Below are 24,609 nucleotides of genomic sequence, written 5' to 3'. Positions count from 1 at the left end.
TGCTGGCTTTGTTTCTCACCTTTTTTGCCACGTTTGACCCTACATTACTCAATGTAATGTGTAAAGAATTTCCTTCTTTTCGAAGTGGGCCTTACAGATGAGGTTTTTTGCTCTTAAGGTAAAATTTATCCAAAAAAATATGTTTAAAAAAAATTAATCATTTACGTGTTTGTTTAATTATTTATTATTATCCCTGAAATTGATAAGGGCTTTTCCTTTTTATCCGGCATATCCATGGCGTCAATCGTTTACTCTGTAGATTGAACATATGAACAAGAAAAAAAGCAAGTAAATTTATAGATAAAGATATTTTTTCCTCAGAACTTTATGCTTATGATTCCCTTGGATTTGAAGTTGGAAAAATAGCAAACCATTCTTTGAAAGCTTCAAGCTCGTTAGACAAGCGGCACAAACCGGAATATGGAAGATTAAGCACCTTTATTGAAGGTGGAGCTTGGTGTGCACGAGAGACAAATATCAAGCAGTACTTCCAGGTGGATTTAACTGAAGTACACAAGATCACTAACATATTGATGCAAGGAAGATACTCAGGCCCCGTCGAGATTCAAGGCTGGGTTACCAAGTTTTCCGTCACTTACAGTTACGACGGGATCGCGTGGAGTCAACACGTGGAGGACGGAATTGGGGTAAGTGTTAGATTTTCTAAATACTTGATTGCTCAAATTGACAACTTTTAACGCACACCGTTAACTGACTCACTGGCAGACTATCTAACTGACTGACTGACTGACTGATTGATTGAGTCAAGAGACTGATTGCGTGACGGACTATTTTTCTGCCTAACGGACGGACTAATAAACTGCTGGTTCGCGGACTAACTGATTCAGTCATTTTTGTCTGATAGACTGACAGACAAACATATTATCTACTTATTGACATACTGAATGACTCACGACAAAGGTTTTATAAATTAACGAACGTGAACCACGTAGAAAATGTAAAAAACCCTCGTGCTTAATTATAAAACAAATGCTTGAGTAATCAGTCCACAGAAAATTTGCAGAAATACAATAAAGCAATATCGTGATATTTCTTTCTAAATGACAGGTTTTTGAGGGTAACAATGTTGAAAACAAGACAACAAATCATAAACTATCTCCATCCTTGCGCTCTCGTTTTGTTCGACTGCATGCGATAGAGTGGTATCAACTGATTTGTATGCGGGTGGAACTAACCGGCTGTAAAGGTATGTTGACAAACGAATCCTTATGAAACAAGAGTTGTGTACTAGTAAACAGCCACTAACGAGCGGAACAAAAGAATGATTTGCTCGTTCAAAATGACCCAAACTGAGTAGTTCGTCTGAAAGCATGCTTTATGTGCGGTAGTTTACCAAGTTTTCTGACAAAACAACCAAATTGTTTATATACGTGATTGATCATCGGTTATGGTAAAGTTGCGGTAAATGCCTCGATTTAGCCATTTCTTTCCAATGGGTTCCCTCATCAATCAAATGTCGCCCCCTCTACTTTTACGGTTCCTTTGGCGATAAACGCTCTTGTTCCAGTACACGACCCTATTCCGATAGATGTACTTAGAGGGTGGCGTCTGCAGCCCCCCACCCCCCAGTTTCGGAAATTGTGATTTTTTTCCGGCAAAACGCTCATGATTCGAGCAACAGCACTTAGGAGTCTACATTCCAAAATAATGCAATTTGTGTGATTTTCAAAAGTCATAAATAAAGTCTCCAAATGGTTACTTTTGATGAATCCTTGTGTGATTAAACGTATACATGTACCTGGGGCTCGTTTCTGGAAAGCCCCGGAAACTTTTCGTGCCCGCAAAGCCAGTTTCAGGTAATCTGTATCTAAAAACCGAAAGGTGTATACGCCTGAAACTCCTTGTATGAAGACAACCTCTGTTCTTGTGAATAAAACAGTTCTGTAATCATAAGGTTTGAGTTTTTGCTACGGCTTTCCGGGTGCGAAAACTTTTCGGAACCTTCGAGAAACGGACGCTTGGAGTCTGTACACTGTCAAGTGGTTTCCTCAGAGAGTTTGTTCTTTCAACGTCTCGAATTGTCTAGCTTTCGGAGCTCGTCTATATTAAAACACTTGAATGGCTTTGGTGTTGATCTGCCGATCGCTGGCATCTCCTGCAGTTCGTGCCTACATTTCTCTCCATTTTTGTAGATTTTACTATATCATGTAGACTGTCTATAGAGTCCATAGAGTATGCAAGGTTCCAAAATAGCTATTTTTCAAATTATAAGAACTTCATTAGACGTGGGAATTGTATATGTTATTTTTCATGCAATTTGAGTGCGTTTTGGTCCCGATTTCAACCCTTACTCGTTCGAGCGTTGTACAATGTTTCTGACAAGAAGGTCACCGCCCCCCTAAGCCCGAAGGTGCCCGTACACCTATTACGCTCCCGTATTTCAATAATACTACTCACTGCATTGAGTTTAGTTTAATACTGGGTTGACAAAGATTTGTGTTTTGGTTTAGACTTGATTCAAATCCATTATTAAACCATATTCAATAGCGTTTGTGGTTTGTGCAAGTGTCAATCTAGGTAGATAAACAGACATATACATGTCCTTCCCTGAGTAAGAGCTATGTCTAAAATAAGCGTCCCCCCACCCCCACTACTTGAGCTACCAAAATTTATTATGCACACTGGGCGCTAAATCAAATTTACATAGCACTTGTATAGAGTACGCAATCTTATTATGATTATGATTTCAAGGATAGGGCTCACGGTATATTACTATCTTGATTTCCACAGCGTGCGCGGAACCACTTGGCTTGGAGAATGGAAATTTACATACAGACTATTTATCCGGGTCCTCAGGTAAATATCGTTGGGATTATATCAGGCTACACGACAATCATCCGTGGTATAGCGATTCCCACCGTGACAATCGAGATTATCTTCAAGTGGTTGTAACGCCTTATGGAAGAACAGTCGCGGCGCTTGCAGTTGAATCACACGTTGACATGGTTACTTCATTTACACTGAGGACAAGCGAGGATGGGGTTGACTGGTACGATTACATTGTTCATGGTAACATTGAGGTAAGGTGCTTTTGCAAGTTCACTGTAACTGAAAGACGCTTAAAACTCATATTTCTCTTTTTTAAGTCATACTTTTAATCTCCTTACGTGGATTCTACACCATCTATGAAATTAACATCCTTGGAGACCTAGAGGCTACCAGCCGGGACGAAGCGATATTTTCGGCGTGAACGTTTACTTCACGAACTGAAAAGCCCCTGAGAACTTATTCTTACCAAACCAGTTCCAGAAGTGGTCGAATTCCGTCCCTCTGATTGGCCAGAAAATTTTTCTGGCCAATCAGCGAGGAGGTCCAGCCGGGTAACTCTGTCGCTTTCGTACACGAAGTGGTTTTCTTCATCGATCGACCTGCTTGGCCCGTACAGCGGGAAGATTCTCGTGGAGAGTTTCAGAAAAAAAGATTAAACGAAGCCGAGGGGATCGCAAGCCGTAACATGGGGGCTAGGAAGCAATACTCTTCCATCAATTTTTTCGGCAGATTTATCGAAGGTATATCGTAAATTTTTATAGCTAATGTAGGCGATTTCTACACTGTTGTTTTTGGTTGCGGGAAAAGTTAGTCGTGTGCACAAGCTTACTTATTATTTCTCCTCGATCGTTGAACAACTTCTGAAACTTTCCACGATGTGCAAATCGCCGTCGCATGGGCCACGCAACTATGTCGACCGAACGTGGTAACGATCGGCTAATTACTGCTAATTACAGTGCACGCACCTTCTTGCTATCGCGCCAAACCAAAAATCCCTTAGTAATATGGCTGTCAACAGTGTTGGGCGTAAATTTCCTAACAACTCTATAATTCACAGCTATGATCTATCTCTATATAGCTATAGTCTCTAGCTATGATCTATCATTGTTGTCGTTCAGAATGAAATTCAGGTAAAAATTATTTTAGGCAACCATGATAATACTACTGCATAATCATCATTAGGGGAATTTTCAGTTCCCAAACAATATTTCGTTTCCTTCGTTCTTCCAACTCAATACCAGACGTCACATAAGCCTCTGGCACTTCTTCCAACCCATGCTTTTCATGTTCATTATTTAATCGTAGGTTTTTTCGGGTTGTACAACTCAATACCAGACGTTACGTAAGCCTCTTCCGAAGAAAATTTGGTCACGTTATATCCGCCTACATCCTCGGACATGGAGTAATTATGGGCAGATCAGCTTGGAATTGTACGGGTGTGAAGGTAAGGACCCCTTAAGCTACTTATACTGATCAAAACTATATATCAAAAATGCAAAATTTCCGAGAAAACATCTACGTCAGCCTGATGAACAAACGTGCAACAACAACGTCTAGTAGCTGCTTCTAATTATTATTAGCAGTAGCAGTTACTACCACGGTGGTGTACCTACTGTTGTCGCCTCCGCCGTCATTGCTATTGCTGCTTCTACTTTTATTACAGCTAGTACAACTACCACTGCCGTAGTCTGCATACGAGCCAAATGGCCTACCAGGCCGGAGCTTATCCCGGTTTCTGTAGCATAAAGCGACTAGGAGTATTTCTACTCCCCCCTGAATGGGATGCCAGTCCATCGCAGGGTTACCCCCAGCATTAAGTTCGCCGGTACCCATTTATACACCTGGGTGGAGAGAGGCACTGTGAGAGTAAAGTGTCTTGCCCAAGAACACAACGCAATGTCCCCAGCCAGGGCTCGAACCCCGGACCGCTCGATCCGCAAACGAGCGCACTAACCATGAGGCCACCGCGCCTCCCAAGCCACTGCCATATCCCATGAATTATATAGTTCAAGGATCTGTTAAAATAATCTCATGTTCTATTGTTGATGTTTCGTTTTTGAAGATCGAATTTGCCATATCTAAATTCTCTTCCTTTTTGTTGAAGAAATTATTACAGCTTGACTGGTGAGTTGGCCAATTTGATGCCAACGAAGGGCGAATTGAAATTGAAATTAGCTAAGAATTGGTCTCGCTCTTCGTGTGGAAGTTACCCTTTTCAATTCGATGGTTGTTTCGACCTAGAGACATTTTTTGTCGATTTCGCTTTTACCAAGCTAACACAATCCTTTTTCTCTGTATAGCCGTTTCACTTTTCCTGGTGCACAGTTCAATACAAACGTTTTCTTTCAGAGTGTGCTGAGCCGTTGGGAATGGTCAGTGGTCTCATACCAGACTCCAGCATCAAGGCATCTTCTTTCAAAGATGGCGGAGAACCTTGGCGCGCACGTTTGGGGCATGGATCCGGCTGGATTCCGTCATCTGGCTCGTCATCAGAATATCTTGAGGTTGATCTTGGGGAACCGAAAGTCATTACGTATGTAGAGATTGAGGGAGATTCCCATCATGAGCACTGGTTAGTTTGGTTTTTCTTGGACTACAGGATGAACAGTGATGAACCTTGGGAAAATTATCAACCTCGCGGAAGCAGTGAGGTTAGTATTTTGCGCCAGTTAAGAGGCAGTCTATTCTTAAAAGCCATCTGCTTCATGAATCCGTCAGGTTCATCTGGCTAGACGCATGCGTAAGCCGGCGTATCATACCTTCTGCTTTTCACGTCGTTTTTATCTCTTACCCTGTCCGGCAAGCCAGGGATAACTTGCACATTGAGCTCAAACTTTGCCCTCTGTAGACAATCTACAGGGGGCCGGGTGGCATGCCTTATCTTAGTTTCGCTTACATGACTACCATCGAAGATAGTCTGTGTAAAGGGGTTTACCAGATATGATTTAAACCTTTTCATGTCGGAGTTACACGGTGTTCATATTCAAGACTGGTAGGCTTAAGGGTTACGTCTTTTTTGTTGCTTAATTATTACCATTTTCTTTCCTTTGCCATACAAAATGAATGTAAATGCGTTTAGAGTGTAAATAACGAATTGAATTGAATTGAATCACGTAGCAGTGTGAGAGTGGGCTGGACGTCCGCTTCACATCCCTGTAGACTTTCATGATCAGCTTTCGTGTCTTTCCTTCTGCGTTTAAGGGCAACTTGGGTTGCATTTTACCTAAGTAAGTAACCTTGTGGATCCGCTAGCAGGCCTTTGAATGGTATGGTCTTCTATGCATGCGGATAATATGCGGAAATGGAATTTACTCGGAAATTGAATCTTCTAAATTATTCCTTACATTTCAGTTTCAAAGTCTTAGATATTTTACTTTCAAAGGAAAGTGTCTTGAATTAAAGCTTTTTCGTTCTATCTTATACCTGTCGTTCCATGGTCTTTTAAAAGTTCGATTTTTCATTTAGAAGATAAAAGGCTTGTATATGAGGAACATGGTGAAGAAGATGACGACAGAACAGAAACTAGAGGCAAGATTTATAAAGATCAGGGTCCAAGATTGGCATGGAGGCAGAAGCTTAAAGCTCGAACTTTATGGTTGTGATAAAGGTGGTATAAATATACTGACTATAGAAAAATATTTTGTTAAAGACGTGGTGACTAGCAATTAGTGTGCTCGACTCCTGGATCGAGCAGTCCGGTTCCAAACCCTAGTAGTATTCATTCTGTTGTGTTCTCAGGCAAGACACTGCTCTCTTTACCGGTTTGTACAAATGGGTACTGGCGAATTAAGTGCCAGGGGGGGGGGGGGGTAACCTTGGAATTGTTTGCCATGATTCCTTGTGTCCTCATGCTACTGTACCCTGGACTAATAAGCTCCGGTGGTATGAGAAACTTTGGCCTGATGCCCACTTCTTTACCGTACTTTTTTATTTACTTTTACTGAACTGTTTCGGCCGAAACATTGTAAGCGATCATAAATGAACGTATAATGATGGCGCTTTTTACACACCATCTTACAGGTTACGCCCAATGATTGTAAACCACCCGGGATGTCGAGAATAGCCTGAATAGTTTAGCAAACATTAGTGATTTGCAATTTTCATCGTTCGTCTTTAGTTCTTATCCTGGGTAGTTCAGTATCCTCAGACAAATCATAGAAGCGTGTAGCCCTAGTACAACAAATTAAGCGAGTTACATCCATTGTTCCCGTAGCTTCTAAGTTACAAAAATTCTGACTCTTGACTGAAAAGCAAGGAGATTAAACATGGCGGCACGAGGGAAATTTAAAATCCTAAAATAGTAGAAGGGAAACGGCCAGCATAGCGGAAAACAGGCGAAGAATTATCCACTTTAAATTTCTGGGACAATTTAACATAAGAGATCGGACAATGAGTTGCTTGTTAAAGCATTTGACCAGGAAAATTAAAAGTATTATCAATTGACTTTTCGATGCATCAAGCATCATTCTCAACTCTGAGGTCATTAATGTTAATGTGAAACATCAACTTGTAATTTGGAACAAAACTGTTCTTTTTTTTTTTTAGCCAAGACTTCCTTTACGTAGTACGCCATCATTACCATGAACATCGTACTCTTATTTGCATGGTTAGAACTCTCCTTATGTTATTTTCCAGTTTGCTCTGATGAAGTCGGCATTGGAAGCTGGATTATAAAAGAGTCTGCTTTCACCGCCTCTAGTTACGAGTCCTCACGCAGTTACCCATGGTTGTCACGTCTTGGCGGAAGAGAGTCCTGGTGTCCAGGCAAACACGATACTCAGCCCTTCTTGCAAGTTAGTGTTTCGTCGCATTTGAGTAATGTTAAACTGACTTGTTTGGTTATTAATCCTGATGGAAATGATAATGAATTGATGAAAAATAAAGGTAATCATCATCATATAATTCGATAAGATATGCTCTGTTTAACTTTTCATAGATTCGGGTGACCCTGTGGGTATAATTCTTGGAACATTAAGCTTTGCAATTCAAATTAAGCGATTGGTTAATTTATGCACTATGTTACCTTTGATGAGGAAAGCGTCGTAACGAATTGTTAAAAGCAAAAAAACAAGGAATGAAATTGGTGTGCTTATTTGTGGCCAATGAAAAGAAGCTGGACAGGCAACGCATTTTCCTTTTTATTTGAAGAAAAAGTACATAAGCTGGTCATTTAGACTATAAACAGGCTCATTCTTCTTCTTCTTCTTCTTCTTCTTCTTCTTCTTCCTCTTTTTTTTTCCAAACGCAGACTAAGTTTTGTTGTGGTTCTACCATGTTGAATAAACATTGTTAACGCTAGGCTGTTTTAGATTTACATGGCCCTCACTCCAGATTTAACTCTCAAGAGTATTCAACATGGCTGCCCTGAACAAAAGTTTAAAGCTCCAGCGGTTCAAGTCTGCCGCCCAATCAACCGATTGTGCGTTATTTTCAGAAGCTATATTCAAACCTATTGGTCCAGTGCGTATGTAGTCTGACCAACTACTTAATCTTACCAGGTGGACATTGGAAGACCTTACAGATTGCGGTTTATTGCTACTCAAGGACTCTACAGTGGATCAAATTACAGCGCATGGGTACAGCAATACACCTTGGATTTCCGGGGAGAAAATTCGTTGTGGTTTTCATACACTGAGAGCGGTGTTGTAAAGGTTGGTCCTCAGTTTCAGATATTATCAAGCTATAATTTTGCATCATACTCTCATACTCTTAGGGAATACTCGCTTTTCCTTGCCCCCTGTTGGTTTGCTGTGGCTCTGCCTTGCTGCTTGATCGGGAAGCAAAGAAATTTGAACAGAGCTAACTGCTGTCTATAAATGAAACGAAAATTCTACAAAAACAAACATGACAGAACAAAAACAGCCAACCTCTCTAATTACACCTAAGTAGGATGGTTTTCTTCGCTTAGTAGTCAACTCAGTGTCGAAAACAGTTTTTCAGCGGCAAAGTATGGGAGGGAACAAACTGTACATGTTTTGAGAGAACAAGAACAATACGTAAAAAACAACAACAACAACAACAACAACATCTGTACAACATGCAGTAGTTCATTTTCACCGGAATGTTATATACTATGTTTCGATATAGATATTTACCGGCAATTCGGACGGGGCATCGATTGTGAAAAACCAGCTGAAGAATGTTACGAGTGTCAGGTACATTCGCTTTCATCCTAAGAAATGGAACATTCGCGCATGCGTAAGGATCGAACTGTACGGATGCAAAGGTAAGGCTTTCCTCTCGTTACGGCGCAACCGAAATTGATTAAGTATGTTAATATGTTTAAACATATTTCTCACCACTTCACACCTGCGAAGGCCCTGTCCAATCGAATGAACTGGCAATTATACCTAACATAGGCATACTGTATTACTGCAGACTAGCGTGTGGAAATTAAATTTATGTTGCACTTTTAGGTTTCCACATTCTTCCCCTATAGATGAAGGAAATGGCTCAATAGAAAAAAAGAACCAGAAAGCTATGTTTCTCAAGATATACCGAGGAGACCTCAGAAAAAAGAATCCAATCGAAACACTATTCTTACTAGCATCTCAGGCTGCTGGTTGGACTTATTTATAATGTTGATTTTCCTATTCTTTCAGTCTTCAACGAACAGAGCTTGACACCTTTGGGGATGAGCGACCACCGAATCGCTGACAGCAATATCTTCGCCTCGGACAGCTTTGAGTCAGAGATGCACGGAACGTACGGACCGTGGCTATCGCGGTTACACAGCAGCACTGGCTGCTGGGCCTTCCTGCCTGCAAAAACCTTCCTCCTTGTTGACCTGGGTGTAGGTTTGGTGTCCGTAGGTGGAGTCGCAACACAGGGCTGTAATGATGATGAGCACGACTTGTATGGATACGTGTTGGAGTATCTGTTATCATTTAGTGATGATGGAACTGGATGGTATTACTATCTCGAGGAAAGATTTCCCAAGGTATTCAACAGATCGACCACATTTTTCAGACCGTACAAATTTAATGACGTCATAAAATGTTCCAAACATAATCTTAGCCCTAGGTTTCACTACAAGTTTAAAGTGTTTTATGGCGTCATTATGGTATAAAAATAGTTCAGACTATGGAAAAAGGGAGTAGATTTTTTAACAATATATAAACTTGAAATTTTAACTCCCAATTAAAAAGGTCACATGCTTAATGTTGTGTATACAGGTCTTCAGCGGCAACACCTATAAAGAACAGGACCTCCCAGTGCGACACGTCTTCATCCGGGCATTTTACACTCGTTACGTCAAGTTCCACGTGACTCGATGGGCAGCAACTATGCCCACGCTCTCGCTAAGAGTGGAAATTTATGGCAAAAGAATTGGTAAGAAATTAAACAGCGACGTGATTAAAAACACAGAAGTTTCTCAATTCCTAAAAAAGGACTGCTTATGTTGATTTGTACAAGGCAGTACTTACTGAAGCTCATTATGGATCATTTTTGCTTTGTTTTGGCATATCTTGTTCTCATTCACAATTCTCCTCTCCAATCCAGAGGACGAGTTGCTTGTGGTTACGAACACTTCCTTCAGTGCTTCAAGTTTTCGATATCCGCTGACACCACAGGACAACATACTCAGCGGCAACAAGTCTTGGTGTGCTGAGTTCGACGACGATACGCAATACCTAGAAATCGACCTCAAGCGAAACAGCCACGTCACAGAGATCATTACTCAAGGAGCTGTCGACGAGGACGCCTGGGTTGAGACCTACACGGTTTCTTATGGACATTTTGGTGACATATGGAAACGATATAAAGAGAACGGTTCTTTAAAGGTAAAAATGCATGATGTTATCCCACTAGGTTTTTCCCACCGTTGAAAATGGAAGAAAGAGAAATGAAAGCAGAGATCGTTCTATTCATATATTTGATTCTTTATTTTAACATTATGAGAATTTCCGGCTTTGCAGAATATATGGAAATGCAACGAGCAGTTTTCGTTTCATAGGTTTCTGTCCTCACAAGGGTTTTTTTGAGAGAATAAGAACTGTATTGCCCGTACTTCTTTTGACAATCAGTAATTTGAATAATCTATGTTTTCATTTACAGCGCTTCCAAGGAAATAACGACAGCAGGACTGTTGCCACTCGCCAATTTATGAAACATGTTTTGGCACGATTTATCAGGATCCATCCAGTCAGTTGGGTTGGTCATGTGTGTATGCGAGTGGACATACGGAGTAGGGGTATGTATAACGCAACTACTGAAAGTGTCTATAGTAAAACAACAAGAAACGAAACTGTGGAGAAGAGTAGCAAAGTAGTAATTTGTTTTCTTAAAATACTGTGACAGAAATATCTTAATCAGATTTTGTTGAAATCACAAGGTCGCAGTACACCTCTGGGAATTCAGAAACAAAAGCTTAATAATTCAGCCATGACGGCCTCCAGTCATGCAGGGCCAGGTAACGAGCCTTGGAGAGCCCGCCTAGCTGTTGGATTCCAGAGCGAAACTTGGCGCGCGGGAGAAGATAACAGTCAACAGTACTTACAGATTGACCTAGGAACTAGCCATAACATCACTCAAGTGGCCACTCAAGGTAGTCACGTGATGAATGATAGTTGCTGGGTGACGCAGTACAATTTGTCGTACAGTTTGGATGGGTCTTCGTGGGAATTGTACATCGAAAATGAGACTCCAAAGGTAGCGTGAACTATTTTATTTCTCTTAAAGTTTTTGACCTGCAGCGTATTTCTTCTTAATTTTTAATAAAACATATCAAATTTTAACTTTCTTCAGAAATGCACATTATTTTTCATTGTAATAATCAAAGTATTTCTAGCAGCTGTTAAAAACATTCACCGTATAATGAACTTATGCAACAACAAGAACGACAACAACAACAAACAAGTCCTTAGCTGATGAAAGGAAAGGAGTGAAACTGAAATACTGGTTAGAGATGGCTTTATAGTAGACATTACTCATACTTTCATAACATTTCTTTTAGGTATTCCTCGGGAACACCGACGACCATGGCATCGTCAAACATGGAATGAGCCACGAAATAAAAGCTCGTTATGTCAGGTTTCTTCCTGTCACGTGGTTTAATCACGTGTGCATGAAAGTTGAACTGTATGGTTATCAAGGTATGAATCTGAGTATCACTTAGGTTACATCTGCCAGCTTGCCAAACTAAAGCAAAGGTTGCCTGAAAGAAATTGTTTGACAAAGTTTAACCTTAACGAGCCTGTGGCTCTGAAAGCCCATGCCATCTTGCAGCATCTGACAGAAAACTTTTCAAGGTGAAAACATGCAAGGAGATTGAAGACTGGTTTTTCGTAAAGGGAGCATAAGTGATTAAGCATGTGTTATTTTCTACCTTCGAAGAAACAAGGATCTATTAAGCCAACTATTTGATTCCGAAACAAAGTCTATGTATGTAAAATTATGGGGGATTGAAATGGATTATTGATAATTGGAGTTTTATTTTGTGGGAGCGAAAAAAGTTAAATTTGATACTGTTGGGATCCAATTTTTTGTATTATAAATGAAAGGCATATTGTAAGATTTGATTCTTTTATAGTGTTTAAAGTTTTGATGTCCTCTCAAGCTTTACGAATGTATAGCGACATTGCTGACAAACTCATTACAACGTCTGGTCAAGTCTGTACGGACTTTACCAGCGATAGTCAGAATTATTCTTGTGTGCTACAATAATTTTGCAATCATTAAAGTAGCTTACTGGGATACCAACCGTATAACAAGAGATAACTGATTGATCACACATACCCTAATTCAAGACTCATGTCAACTCTAAGGCCTTTGCTCTTTACTCTGAGGCTCGCTTATGACCAGGTTCAAATACTGAAATCAGTAATTATAAATTACTATAACAACTGGTTTATTATTGTTTGTTTCAGTTTGTGGCTTCCCTCTTGGTGTGAATAATGGCGAATTGTTGGACGATTTATTCACAGCTAGTAGTTACAACGTTAACAACGAGCCTTGGAGTGCACGACTAAACCGCGTGATTGGTGGTGGAGGCTGGTGCGCTGCCAACAACATAACAGGAGAATATCTACTTATTGACCTGGGAGAAAAGAAAAGAGTGACTGGGATATCGACCCAAGGAAAGCATGGAAAGGATGCAAAGTGGGTCACAGAATATACGGTGTCCTCGGCAAATGGATTGGACAATTTGCAACCTTACATGGTTGATGGCAATATCAAGGTTTTGCGTATCTTAAGCTTACTTATCTAAAGAGGAACAGTTAGAGTTGAATGGGTTGGCTCGAGCCTTTTACCCAGCCGCTTCCTGTACTTCTCTGATTTCTGAAATCGTAACCAGAAACAACAATAGCATCATCATCAACAACAACAACAACAAAATTAGCAACAATGCCAATAACAAAAGACGACAAGGGGATATGACACTTTAATCTTGTTTAGTTTTGTCAACTGATTTATCTCCAAATTAAATCAGTGTCAAGTCGTAAAATTCTAAATTTTGAAACTCCTATTTGAGGTTTTACTCGCTCTTGAGACCAGAAATCTTTGTTATTTGATTTTAGAATCATCATCATAGAATCATAATTTAATGTAGCGCTCGTTATTAAATCGTTTCAAGGATTGATCGAGACATAATATCTCAATTGTATACCTTTGGATTACAGGTTTTCAAAGGGAATGTTGATCAGTTTACTGCAATTACGCACCATCTTGATCCCACATCTCTACGGTTCATCAAGTTTCACGTGAAGTCCTGGCACGAAGGAATTTGCATGAGAGTAGAAATCCTTGGATGTGATGGTAAGACTCGAAATTTTTTTTAAAAATATTATCATACTAAATGTTAGAGAGCTTCTCACGAAGGCCGTATGTCCCAATTACTTTCAGAGAGTCCCAAAGAGAAAAACCGAGAAATTGCTAAAATGCGGTCTATTTGGAAAATTTTAACGGAACCACAGAAAGTATATTTGATCGGTCACTTTTTTCTTAAATCTTCATTGACAAGTTAAAATGTGTGAAACACACTTAGGTAAGCAAGAGAAAGTGGGGAAGGGGGGCAGAATGTCCCCTCGTTTTCTCTTGGTTAAAAGAAAGCGTCGTTAAGTTAAGGAGGCAAAGGTTTGACTTTTGCTGTAAAGTACATCAGAGATCACTTAGTAGTTTTGTTTTAAAATCATAATTAGTTGACGTCGTGAATGGTGGATACACCGATTGGTCTGCTTGGTCAGCGTGCAGTGCCTCTTGCGCAGGGGGACAGCAATACAGAGAGCGCGTCTGTGAAAATCCAAAGAAACAAAATGGCGGAAAGGATTGCTCACTTTTGGGACCGGATAAAGAAGAAAAGATTTGTAACACGCACCTTTGTCCAGGTGGGATGTTAAACTATTTGTTAGTGTGAAAGATTGTCATATGTTAGTTACTAATAGCGTATTTTGCCATGTTACTTTTAGATTGAATTTTCGGCCTATTCTGTTATGCACCTACCAATTTGTCAAAATGTGTCGCGAACGAACACACACAAACAAATTTTTAAAAAAAACTAGGCCAAGTTGGACTGGATTTTACCCTCGCTAACAATATTTGCTTCAAGAAATCAGTTAAGCGAGCAGTTTTGTAAGAGTGACGCTCCAGAAAAGCTGCCGGCTTCGGAGAATTGAAGCGGGAAGAAAGAAGATCGTCAACAGGCGCAAACAAGGGGATCTGAAATATCATGGTCCAGAAAAGATAAACGATATGTTGTCAAAAGGAGAAAATACGGTGTTCGGTATAAGACGCCCCAGAACCAATAGCACAGGACACGTAAATAGATGTGCCTTTCATCAACTGTCAAATGAAGTCATTTACATCAATGGTAAAACTGCTGTAAAGATTGTAAAAATGGGCACCGAGGCACGACATGGAAATGGACACTTGTCGAATAAATTAAAACATCTTTTTATGTGCGAGGCTTTGCAAATAGGGAATTGCCTATTACATGTGGTATTGCCATTCTTCAGTTGAATCATGACGATTTTTACAAAGTGACCCCTTCCCGGAGAACATGACTTTTCATTCGGTGTTATTTGCCATCATGATGTGATTCAGACAGACTTTTCCTCCCAGGCGTGCTCAGAGTCGCAAGAAGACCCAACAAACTTGCGTTGTCGTCTTAATTAGGATGAGTTACGTTCGTTTTGATTAAGATCAAGTTTGCACGAATAGGTGAACGCACCAAAGCAAGGCACACGTCTTGCTGATTACCTCGATAACTGAAAGACGACAAGGAGCCAACCTGTTCAGCAATTTGTTACTTTTATGGGTGCACATTTGTGTGCATTTGTGAGTAAAGTTCAATACCCAACTTGGTTGGAGACGCTTGGCAAGAGCCCTTGAATGCCGGGAATATCGTAAATTTAGTTAGTGAAATAGGACTGCTAAAATTAATGTCCTCTTTTGAACTTTCAGCACTCAGCATAACAGTTCCTCCCGTTGTGGCAACAAACACACCAGTTGTTATACGGGTCGATAACTGCACTGGTAGTGTAATGCGTTTGGACTTCGGAGACTGCAATGTCACCAACACATCTCTTTGCGTTATCGAGCACACCTACAATACAACTGGCTTATTAGAACTGGTTTTACAACTTCAAAACCATTCTTTGACAAGGGTCCCTATCCTTGTACAAGATCCTGTCACAGGTTTTAAAGTAAACGAATCAATGAAAGCGATCGCCTTAGGAGATACTTATTTCATTAACTGGACCATTGACTCGGGTACAACGGTTCACATATCTGTCGATTACGGCGATAATTCAACACAAACGTATTTACTTTCACGAGTCCGGGGGACCTTGCAAAGAAATAACTCCCATATCTATAACGTTCCAGGACTGTTTCACGTCATCATAATGGCTATGAATGAGTTAAATAACGTCAGCGTGTTTCAAAGTGTTGTTGTTGAAATTCCAATTAAGATTTCGTGTCTAGTTGTAAAGAACTGTGGGCCTTTCGAACTTATCTATCAGAAGGATGAGATTAACGTAGCTCTAGAAATCAGAAATGGTTCTAACCCAGAACTTATGTTCATTACGGGGGACGGAACCAGCTTCACGCAAAGGTCGACGGAATTGTTTTTCAATTATCAGGAAAGTGGTGCAAAGAACATTGTTGTCTTCGTTTACAATAACATCAGCACGGTACAGGTCTGGAAAACTGTTTACGTTCACAAAGTTTTATCACTTGGTAAGGTAGCTCTAGAAGTCTTACCAGCCAACTTTACTGAGTCAACGCAAATGATACTGAACGTTACCGAAGGATTTCCGTATTTATGTTCTTGGGATCTCGGAGATGGTAGTTTCATCCAAACATCATCTTTCCAAAACATGTCCTCCGCGGAGATCTACCATATGTATAAAGCAATTGACATTTTCAAGGTTATTGTTAATTGTTCCAATAATTTTGGCTATTCGACCCAAACAGCTGTCGCCGCTGTGCAACTGCCGATTAAAAACATTTCTTTCAGTCATAACTTCCCTAGGCCAATTGATGAGTCAGTAATTCTCAATATCTTAACTGAGGACAAAGGGACGAATTCTTGTTTCATTGTTAGTCTTGGTGATGGAACTGTTTTTGGTTTTGGCCACGCAGATTGCGCCTATGAGAAACCATCAGTGGAATTCACAAACTTTGTAGAGAATAACTTTTCCATTGAACACAACTACACCTCGTTGGGCAGTTACGATGTAAGTTTACAAGCGTGGAATCTGGTCTCACGTTTCGAAATACATGTCAAGGCACTTGTGGTAAAGATACCATGCAATTTTCCGACCATATCGGTGCCAGAGTTTGAGAAGGACATTAATTCTCGCACAACTTTTACGCCATCACAGATAGTTTATTTTCATTCTCAGATTGAAGTTGATTGCAGGGCAACTAGTCATAAGGATATTAGCTGGAGTCTTGCTCAAGTGTCCTTGTCTGGGGATGAACTTGGGAATCACACAGATCTTAACCCAGATAACAAACAACTCGAAAAGCTTACGATACAGGAAAACACCGTGACATATGGTATCTATGTGATTAGGTTAAATGTTAGCATGAGAGGACAGTATGAGGTATTCAGCGTTGTGGAAGGCTACATTGAAATACGCGGAAATCCTCTGATAGCGTCCATCAAAGGAGGGAGTTTAAGTGAGAGAGCCTTTGGTAAACCGTACACTTTTGACGGATCGGATTCCCGGGATCCTGACGACACCAACGATGCTGATGAAACTGGGCATGATTTACATTACTACTGGCTCTGCCAAAATGCTTCCTGGAACATTCAAGGAGATTTGGTACTTAGTGAAGCGTCCCTTTCCAGTGCCTCTACTTACAATGCATCTGCTTTCTGTAATGGTTCAAGGAGAGGGGTTTTAATGGAGGCAGGATTGTCTATCGAGATACCGTACACAGGAAAACTCAAGCTGCATTCATCATACGCAGTTGTGTTGTTTGTTTCCAAAACAGTTAACAGTCACTTTCGAATCTCTAACTTCTCTCAAGTGGTAAAGATTGTCGATGGTGATCCGCCAGTGATTAAGATCAGGTTAGTAAAGACGTAGAGATAATATAACTCCCAAACAGCATCTATATCTCATTCTCGAATTTCAGATATAGAGGATATACTATAAACCTTCTAAGTAAGCGCCACCTCCGAACAAGGCTTTCTAATCTCCAACGAAGACTAGTAGCAATCCAAATATAAGCACATGGGCGTAATCGTGGTGTTTCACTTTTTATAGCTATATAAATATTTCAAACAAATAAACCGTATGAATTTGGGCCTATCATAAGACAATGTGACCACATATCAGGAACGTAGCTCAAAGCGATTGCGTCACTGAAGCTACATGTAGTCAGTTTAGAGATATTTAAATTATACAGTTCAGCTGATGGCTAAGGCTACCCGTAACCTTTCAGTGGTCATAAGCGTTGCCACTAATATATGTATACGTGTATAATATTCTTTCATATTCTTTCTAGCCCTCTAGGTATAGGCGCCGATCTTTAGTTTAATTTTCATTCACTTGGGAAGACAAACTACATGCAGTTTAGTTAACTATGTCTATAGTTTTGGATGCCGTACAAGCCAGACTGTTATAATAAACGTACTTGTTTGCCAACAGGTGTAAACGAAACTGCGATGCAACAGTTAATCCGTCGGAAGGTCTCGTTCTTGAGACCGAAATTGACACAGCGGAATCAGCAGCCATTGTGGAAGCACGATACCAGTGGCATGTCTACGAGAGAGATGAACAAGAAGGCAAGTCTGTTTGGAGAGAAGTTATAGCTATTGATGATACAAGAATTCATCAGCTTCATCTCCCGGGGAACACTCTTCACCCTGGGAATACTTACAAGGTGTCGGTTATTGGAATGGTTCCTGGTAGAACAAATGGTTACAGTGAATTAGCCTTCAGTGTGAACATTCCACCGATTGGTGGAAGCTGTTCTGTAGACCCAACCAGGGGCTTTTCTGACGATACAATTTTTTCCTTTAAGTGCGAAGGATGGACTGACAAAGATCTTCCACTTTCATACGAGTTTCAGTACCGAAACTCGTACGGAGTCGTGTCTCTTCTGTATGATGGCATATCACCTGTTTTCTTTACTAAGCTTCCGCTTGGAGATGTGGAAAATAATTTTACACTGGATTTTCAGGTCAAGATTTTTGATAGTCACAAAACGTACAGTGCATCAAACATCGATGTCAAGGTATGTGAATGAAAGGATCAAAGTATATATATATATGTAACGTTTCGTAATGTATATGTTTTATACAAGTCGATTGAGGACTTGTCATGGACGTTGCGTTTAAAGTCATCGTCAGTGGAATGTCACAGCGATGTAATTTTTGCAGAAAAATTTTGAAACTGTGTTAAGAACCTTTTGCAATTTGTGTGACTTTTACACAACAACTGGCATAAAAAACCTTATTTCTTTTTCTCACTGTAATCTGTATATTCAGGAATTCTGGTTATTTTGTGATTGAAACAATGCAGAGTGTTTACCTGCTACTTGTTGTGGTATCCCTCGTCTTTTTAATTTATTTCAGGTGCTACTGGGAAGAAATAGACAGAATGAGACCTTCACGAAGTTTCAGAACTTTATAAAAGAGTCACTGTCTTCCTTAATAAGAGTGGGTAAGATCCAAGAAGCCACTCGTGAAGTGAACGCAATTGTCTCAGTCCTGAACTTTCATGCTTTGCAAAATGGAACCACAAGAAGGGAAGAACGACAGCAAGTGAGACGCTCAATTGCACCACAATAGGTTTAATAGACAATGAAGGAAAAATTGAAGGGTCGTCCTCTACCTGTAGGAACTAGTTTCTCTTTTGGTCCCTAAAACGATGGATAGCCGGTCAGAGCGATGCCCCCAACCCGTAGAATACAGAAGAGGTTCCGTTTATAACGGGCGAATGAGTTCTAGAGAAGTAGTGCCTTTCTGATTTTTGTCGTATATCCTGGTCAATCAGTCAATCAATCGATCGATCGATCGATCGATCAATCAGTCGATATAGCTTTAACGATGGATTGAATGACCAGTCAGTCAGTTATTCAGTCCGTCCGTCAGTCAGTCAGTCAGTCAGCCAGCCAGCCAGCCAGCCAGCCAGCCAGCCAGCCAGCCAGCCAGTCAGTCAGTCAGTCAGTCAGTCAGTCACTTAGTCAGTCAGTCATTCGGCTAGCTAGCCAGTTTGTCAGTCAGTCAGTCAGGCGTGTCAGTCCGTCCGTCTGTCCGTCCGTCCGTCTGTCCGTCCGTCCATCCATCCGTCCGTCCGTCAGTCAGTCAGTCAGTCAGTCAGTCAGTCAGTCGCTCGCTCGCTCCGTCCGTCCACCCTCAGTTAGTCAGTCAGTCACTCGCCTGCTCCGTCCGTCCACCCATCCGTCAGTCGTCATTTTCTAGTATATTATTTTACTTCTGGAATATTCTTCTGACGAGAAAAAAAAACCCTTTTATTATTGATTTAATCATAACTTTCACCGATTGTTTTTTGTGGCCTCTTCATTTTATTACAATGTATGCAATTCATATTTCTATACATTCATTTTTTCGGCTTTCATAGATGAGAACAGCGATTGGAACTATTCTTACAAACAAAACAGTATCGTCTCTATCGGATGTCAAGCAGTTAGGATCTGCCCTAAGTCAAGTAACTCTTGTTAAGGAAGAGGTTACTGTAGACATTCAGGTAAAGAAAACGCACCGTACTTGTTTTGAAATGTTTAAAGTGGTCATAGCTGAAAGTGTGCAAAACATTACTCACAAGAACAAAACAAAGAAATATGGATTTCGTGAATCACGCAAGAAAATAAAGGTACGAGGCCAACATCCAGCCTTCCTGGGCGTACAAACTTATACAATTATGAATTTATTACATCCGAGGATCCTAAGCGGACAAGACAGCCTCATCTTACCCGCTAGGGTAGCCAATCATAGTGTAGAATATGGTTTGTCTTGCTTGCTCGTGGAATTACATGTATCCAAACATAATATAATGAAAAGCATTCACACCTTACATCGAAGCTTGGTGATGAAAATTATGCTTCGTCGTTGTCAGTTACCAGCTATAAAGGGTTAGCTTTTTATTTTATTCTCGATTTTTACCAGCCTCCTCATTTTCAGTGTCAATGTTTTGGGGCTCACAGAGTGATCTTCTTCGCAGTCATCTTTTCCGAAGCTCATCAACCCTGTTCGTTCCGTTTTTCCCTTCCGTTTTCCTACCATATTGACATATATTATTTACTTTTCGTGTAAATATTTATAAATGGACTCAGTCTTTGCCGCCCCTGTAGGCCGAAGAAGCAGCATGCCGCCAGAGTCATCAGGACCTCGACTTGAAATCGCGAGGTCCTGGGCTAAAGCTCTTCACTCCAAATGGGTCTTATTATGTCTTCACCCTAGTGTTAATTTCGACCAACCAGCCTCCAATCACCCGGTATTGTTTTCGTGTCACCCTTGTCACCCTCAGTGATTTAATTGTTTATTTGTACCGTAAGTTTACACTGTAAGAGCGTTTTGAACATTTCAGGAAATAAGCTTAAAGCAATTCCAAGAAATGGCAGTTATAGTGAACAAAAAGTCACGTGATAGGGAGACTCTTGCAAGTCATATCGAAGACACAGCAGTCATAGTAGAAACGGGCATAGTCAATGTCATCATGGCGGCTAGTTTCACGGCCAGATTGGAGCCTCGTACCAATGATAGCCACTTGTCATTTAATACTACCAGGGAAAAGGTAATGTTTTAGGAATATGATGACTACAACTTAAACCTTCTTACAGGGTATTATCAAGTGTGCAAAAGGCTGGAGTTGTTGGGCAAGGAATGAGGCTTGGAAGGCCACTAAAATTCTAACTACAGCCTTATGCTTTTTATTGGGAGTTGCATTGGCGTAACGGTTTTGTCGTTTTCTTGTATTGGCAAGACTCCTTAGCGCATACCGCCTCAAATTACAGAATGTGTAAAGGTACCGTTAAACCTTTGGGGAAACTATGCAAATGCGAGTAGGGACCTGCGATAGAATAGCTTCTGATCCATATGCGTCATGCAGTGATGAGCTTTAATCAGGCTACAAACTGCCATCAGCACTATGACTGTCCAGTAACTTAAAATGCAACACCTTTCCGGAATGCTGAAAAACGAACACAACTACGTTTTCTATGCTATTTTAATTCTTGCGTTGTTTGTACAATTATTTTTCAGGCAAGGTCGATTGCCTTGGAGGCCATGGCGACGCTCAGTAATGTAACTGACATCTTAAGTTCCCTGGCTGTTGTAGGAGATGAACCTCTGGTTATATCTGTTCCACAAATGTCTATGGTCCTAAAAAAGATAAGATCCGACGTTGAAGAAGAACACACTGTTGGGAATGGGCAGGTGTCTGTCCACTTTCCTAGCGTTTCTGAAGTGCTGGCTGGAAATAAGGCTGGTAAAAATGTGGATTTACAGGTATTAGAAATTAAAGCAATGAACTTATCTCCATTAAAAATGTCGTCTAAATTGAATGCATTGTCTCTTTCTACCTTTCAACCAGTCATTAAAAGCTGTTAGTTTTAGCTGTCTATAACAGAATTACAATCAATATTTTCATTTTATTTTCAGGTGCTTGTTTTCTCTGACAATCCGTTTACATGGGATAACACTTCAATGACCATTTCTTCGCACGTGCTGACTGTTCTACTCAAAGATGACAAACAGAATGTTTTAGAAGTGTCCTCCCTTCAAAATGAAATCAGTTTATTGATACCTCGCAACGTCGACTTACTGACCAAACCAAGACCAGCGTTTATGAAAGGGGAAAATGGAAGCATTGTTTATCGTACATTTGACATAGAGAATGTCGGAGAACCAAAGATCATTCAGATTACATCGAATAACAACGACGCATTGTTTGAGATTCATTGGCGTTATGGAGAACGACCTCAGGTGGGAGGTGATCATTTCGTTGCAGTTGTACCAGACTTTACATCCTGTAGAACTCTTGAGAACGGTTATGAGATTTGCGAGTATGACCCTTACACTGTCTTCATAGACGCATCTTTGATACCAGTAGCTGGTGAATACTACATGGGAATCGCAGCCTATCGGGATTCAAAACATATCAACGGTACACAGTCACGTGAGCGTAGGTCTTGTTCAGATGGCGTACGAGTCAGACGTTCTTGTATAGAGTATAGGGATCCTCCACCTCGACCTGCAACTGGGCCTCAGGACGAATACAAACTACAGATCCCCGAGTATGACCCTGAGAGAGACATCAATTACACTGTTAATAGTTTTTCATCTCCATGTAAGTTTTGGGATGAGAAAAATGAGACATGGACATCTAAAGGATGTAAGGTACGTAAGACGCTAGTTCACTAGTTCATCGATCAGATGCCTACCAATCGTGAGCTACGTCATTAGACTAGGCTAAAATTATAGATTTTGATTATGAAATTACTTGATTCCTGTATTTATATAGGATGCAAAATTGTTAATTTAGCGCAAAAGAACGTCCCATATGCAGGATTATATTTATGGCAATGACCCCTAATCTGACTGCTGGGTTTAAAATAATTCTGGTCAAAAGTCTTAGGACACTGCACTTTTTCCCAAATACAGTAAATCCTCGAATTAGCGCCCGGGGCGCTTATTTCAAATTTAGGAGAAGACGGGGGCACTTATTCGAGGGAGGCGCTTAATCGAGAAGGGGGGGGGAGGGGGGCGCTTATTAAATTTTTCCCAAATGGTCGCCTGACATGACAATTTTTTTAATACATCATCTGCGCGTAAACAACAACATAAGCTGTCTATCGACCTAAAAAGCTGATCCTAAACTTTAACTCGCGGCGCCGTTAGTACTTGTAATTTTTTTCCAAACTTAACAAGTTCACAAACTGAAACAATGCACAAATCTAATACTTCACGACGAAAACTATACATCCTTTGTTGTCTCATTACTCGTCCACAACATGGGGGGAGGGGAGAGGGGCGCTTATTCGAGGGGGGGGGGCGCTTACTTTAAATTTTGGCCGATAGGAAGGGCGCTTATTCGAGGAGGGGGGGGGGCGCTAATTCGAGGATTAACGGTATGGTCTTTCTGTCCACTTCCCTTTCCCGACCCCCAACACAATATTGATGTTGATTCATCCAAAGTAGACCCACTATTCCAACATTGTATTATTTTGGGGGAAGGGGCGTTCGGCAAATCGATAAATGACTTCCCAATTCAAAATAATGCGTCACCAGTTGGCATTTTGTCAAGTGTCCAAAGGAGTTTTGGCCAGGATTGTAGGTTTGTCGGTTCAATAATTCAAAGGGATATGAAATCTTATTGCCACCTTAATGGGAAAAGAAACTTTATTAAATACTTTTTTTATCTTGTTAGACTTCTTCTTCAAGCTGTGTATGTATTTTAATTTCCGTGGGTATCACTAAACTCTTAATGACTGGACCGATTCTGGACAGACTTAATTAAGTCAATAGTTGTTCTATATTAATTAACAGCACACAGTCCGACTTTACTTATAGGCTGGAAACCATACACGAGTTGATCGGGTCCACTGCCTCTGTAATCATTTGACATCTTTTGGAGGAGGATTCGTCACCGCCCCCAATCCAATTGACTTTGATAAAGTGTTCGAGGGCTTCCAGAACTTATCTGACAATATCGCTGTTCTTGCAACCATTGTTACAGCATTTGCCATCTATATTTTATTGGTGATATTGTTGAGAAGAATGGACAAGCGAGACGAGACCATCGTAAGTTGAGTTTATTTTGTTTAATTTGCTGCTTAAATAAAAGTTTAATCACGTACGAAATTCAACTGGACAATGGAACTGCATTGTACGGTATAAACCACTGGTTCTTTAGAGGTAAGGGTTCCCACAAAGCTTCCATTGTAAGCTAGATACAGTCCAATCATAAAATGAAAATGCAATGAAAATGGCTTATAAAGACCAGAAGTCGTAAAGGATCGTTTCATCGTTATGCCGAGTGTCGCCAAGCCGGGCTAGTTGCGTCGTGTCGATGATCGTCTTGTAGGATAAATTGGTTTCTATGATTATGATTTACGCTTTCAATAGTGCTAATAATGCTTTTTTCAGTATACAGCTCGTAATTACGGCGGGTGTGATGTGCCGTCCACATTACCAGTGCCTTCACTACTTTGACCGTGACAGTCTGCCTCGGTTTCTCTCTTGAGTTAAACCCCGGAAGTTGGTGAATACCTTCCCTGAATAATTTGCGAATCTGCTATAGAACACGACCCAACTGCAGAGGCAGATCTTGTCATTTTGTATAATGTTTCCGGGTGTTTCAGTTAAATCCTGCGGCTGAAAATTGGCCGAATTCGCAA

The 24,609-nt window shown here is 40.6% G+C and overlaps 1 protein-coding gene across 1 annotated transcript in view; it reads left to right on the top strand.

The window, feature by feature from the left end:
- The window catches only part of LOC145478028 (uncharacterized), a 58,204-nt gene that overhangs the window by 28,474 nt on the left and 5,121 nt on the right, over positions 1-24,609 (top strand). The window contains exons 25-50 of the mRNA XM_081455916.1: positions 322-647; positions 1,069-1,207; positions 2,752-3,041; positions 4,096-4,234; positions 5,140-5,441; positions 6,256-6,397; positions 7,426-7,583; positions 8,289-8,441; positions 8,878-9,016; positions 9,393-9,730; positions 9,966-10,122; positions 10,294-10,574; positions 10,849-10,984; positions 11,126-11,442; positions 11,747-11,885; positions 12,660-12,970; positions 13,413-13,548; positions 13,932-14,117; positions 15,193-17,314; positions 17,895-18,483; positions 18,824-19,012; positions 19,833-19,958; positions 20,799-21,005; positions 21,473-21,718; positions 21,872-22,609; positions 23,783-24,013. Coding sequence (XP_081312042.1) covers positions 322-647; positions 1,069-1,207; positions 2,752-3,041; positions 4,096-4,234; positions 5,140-5,441; positions 6,256-6,397; positions 7,426-7,583; positions 8,289-8,441; positions 8,878-9,016; positions 9,393-9,730; positions 9,966-10,122; positions 10,294-10,574; positions 10,849-10,984; positions 11,126-11,442; positions 11,747-11,885; positions 12,660-12,970; positions 13,413-13,548; positions 13,932-14,117; positions 15,193-17,314; positions 17,895-18,483; positions 18,824-19,012; positions 19,833-19,958; positions 20,799-21,005; positions 21,473-21,718; positions 21,872-22,609; positions 23,783-24,013 — 8,237 coding nt within the window. The remainder of the gene's footprint in view (positions 1-321; positions 648-1,068; positions 1,208-2,751; positions 3,042-4,095; positions 4,235-5,139; positions 5,442-6,255; positions 6,398-7,425; positions 7,584-8,288; positions 8,442-8,877; positions 9,017-9,392; positions 9,731-9,965; positions 10,123-10,293; positions 10,575-10,848; positions 10,985-11,125; positions 11,443-11,746; positions 11,886-12,659; positions 12,971-13,412; positions 13,549-13,931; positions 14,118-15,192; positions 17,315-17,894; positions 18,484-18,823; positions 19,013-19,832; positions 19,959-20,798; positions 21,006-21,472; positions 21,719-21,871; positions 22,610-23,782; positions 24,014-24,609) is intronic.

The sequence above is a fragment of the Orbicella franksi genome, chromosome 2 (assembly GCF_964199315.1).
Source record: "Orbicella franksi chromosome 2, jaOrbFran1.1, whole genome shotgun sequence".
Taxonomy (NCBI): domain Eukaryota; kingdom Metazoa; phylum Cnidaria; class Anthozoa; order Scleractinia; family Merulinidae; genus Orbicella; species Orbicella franksi.
The sequence above is the reverse complement of the archived record's forward strand: the minus strand, read 5'-3'. Positions and strand labels throughout refer to the sequence as shown.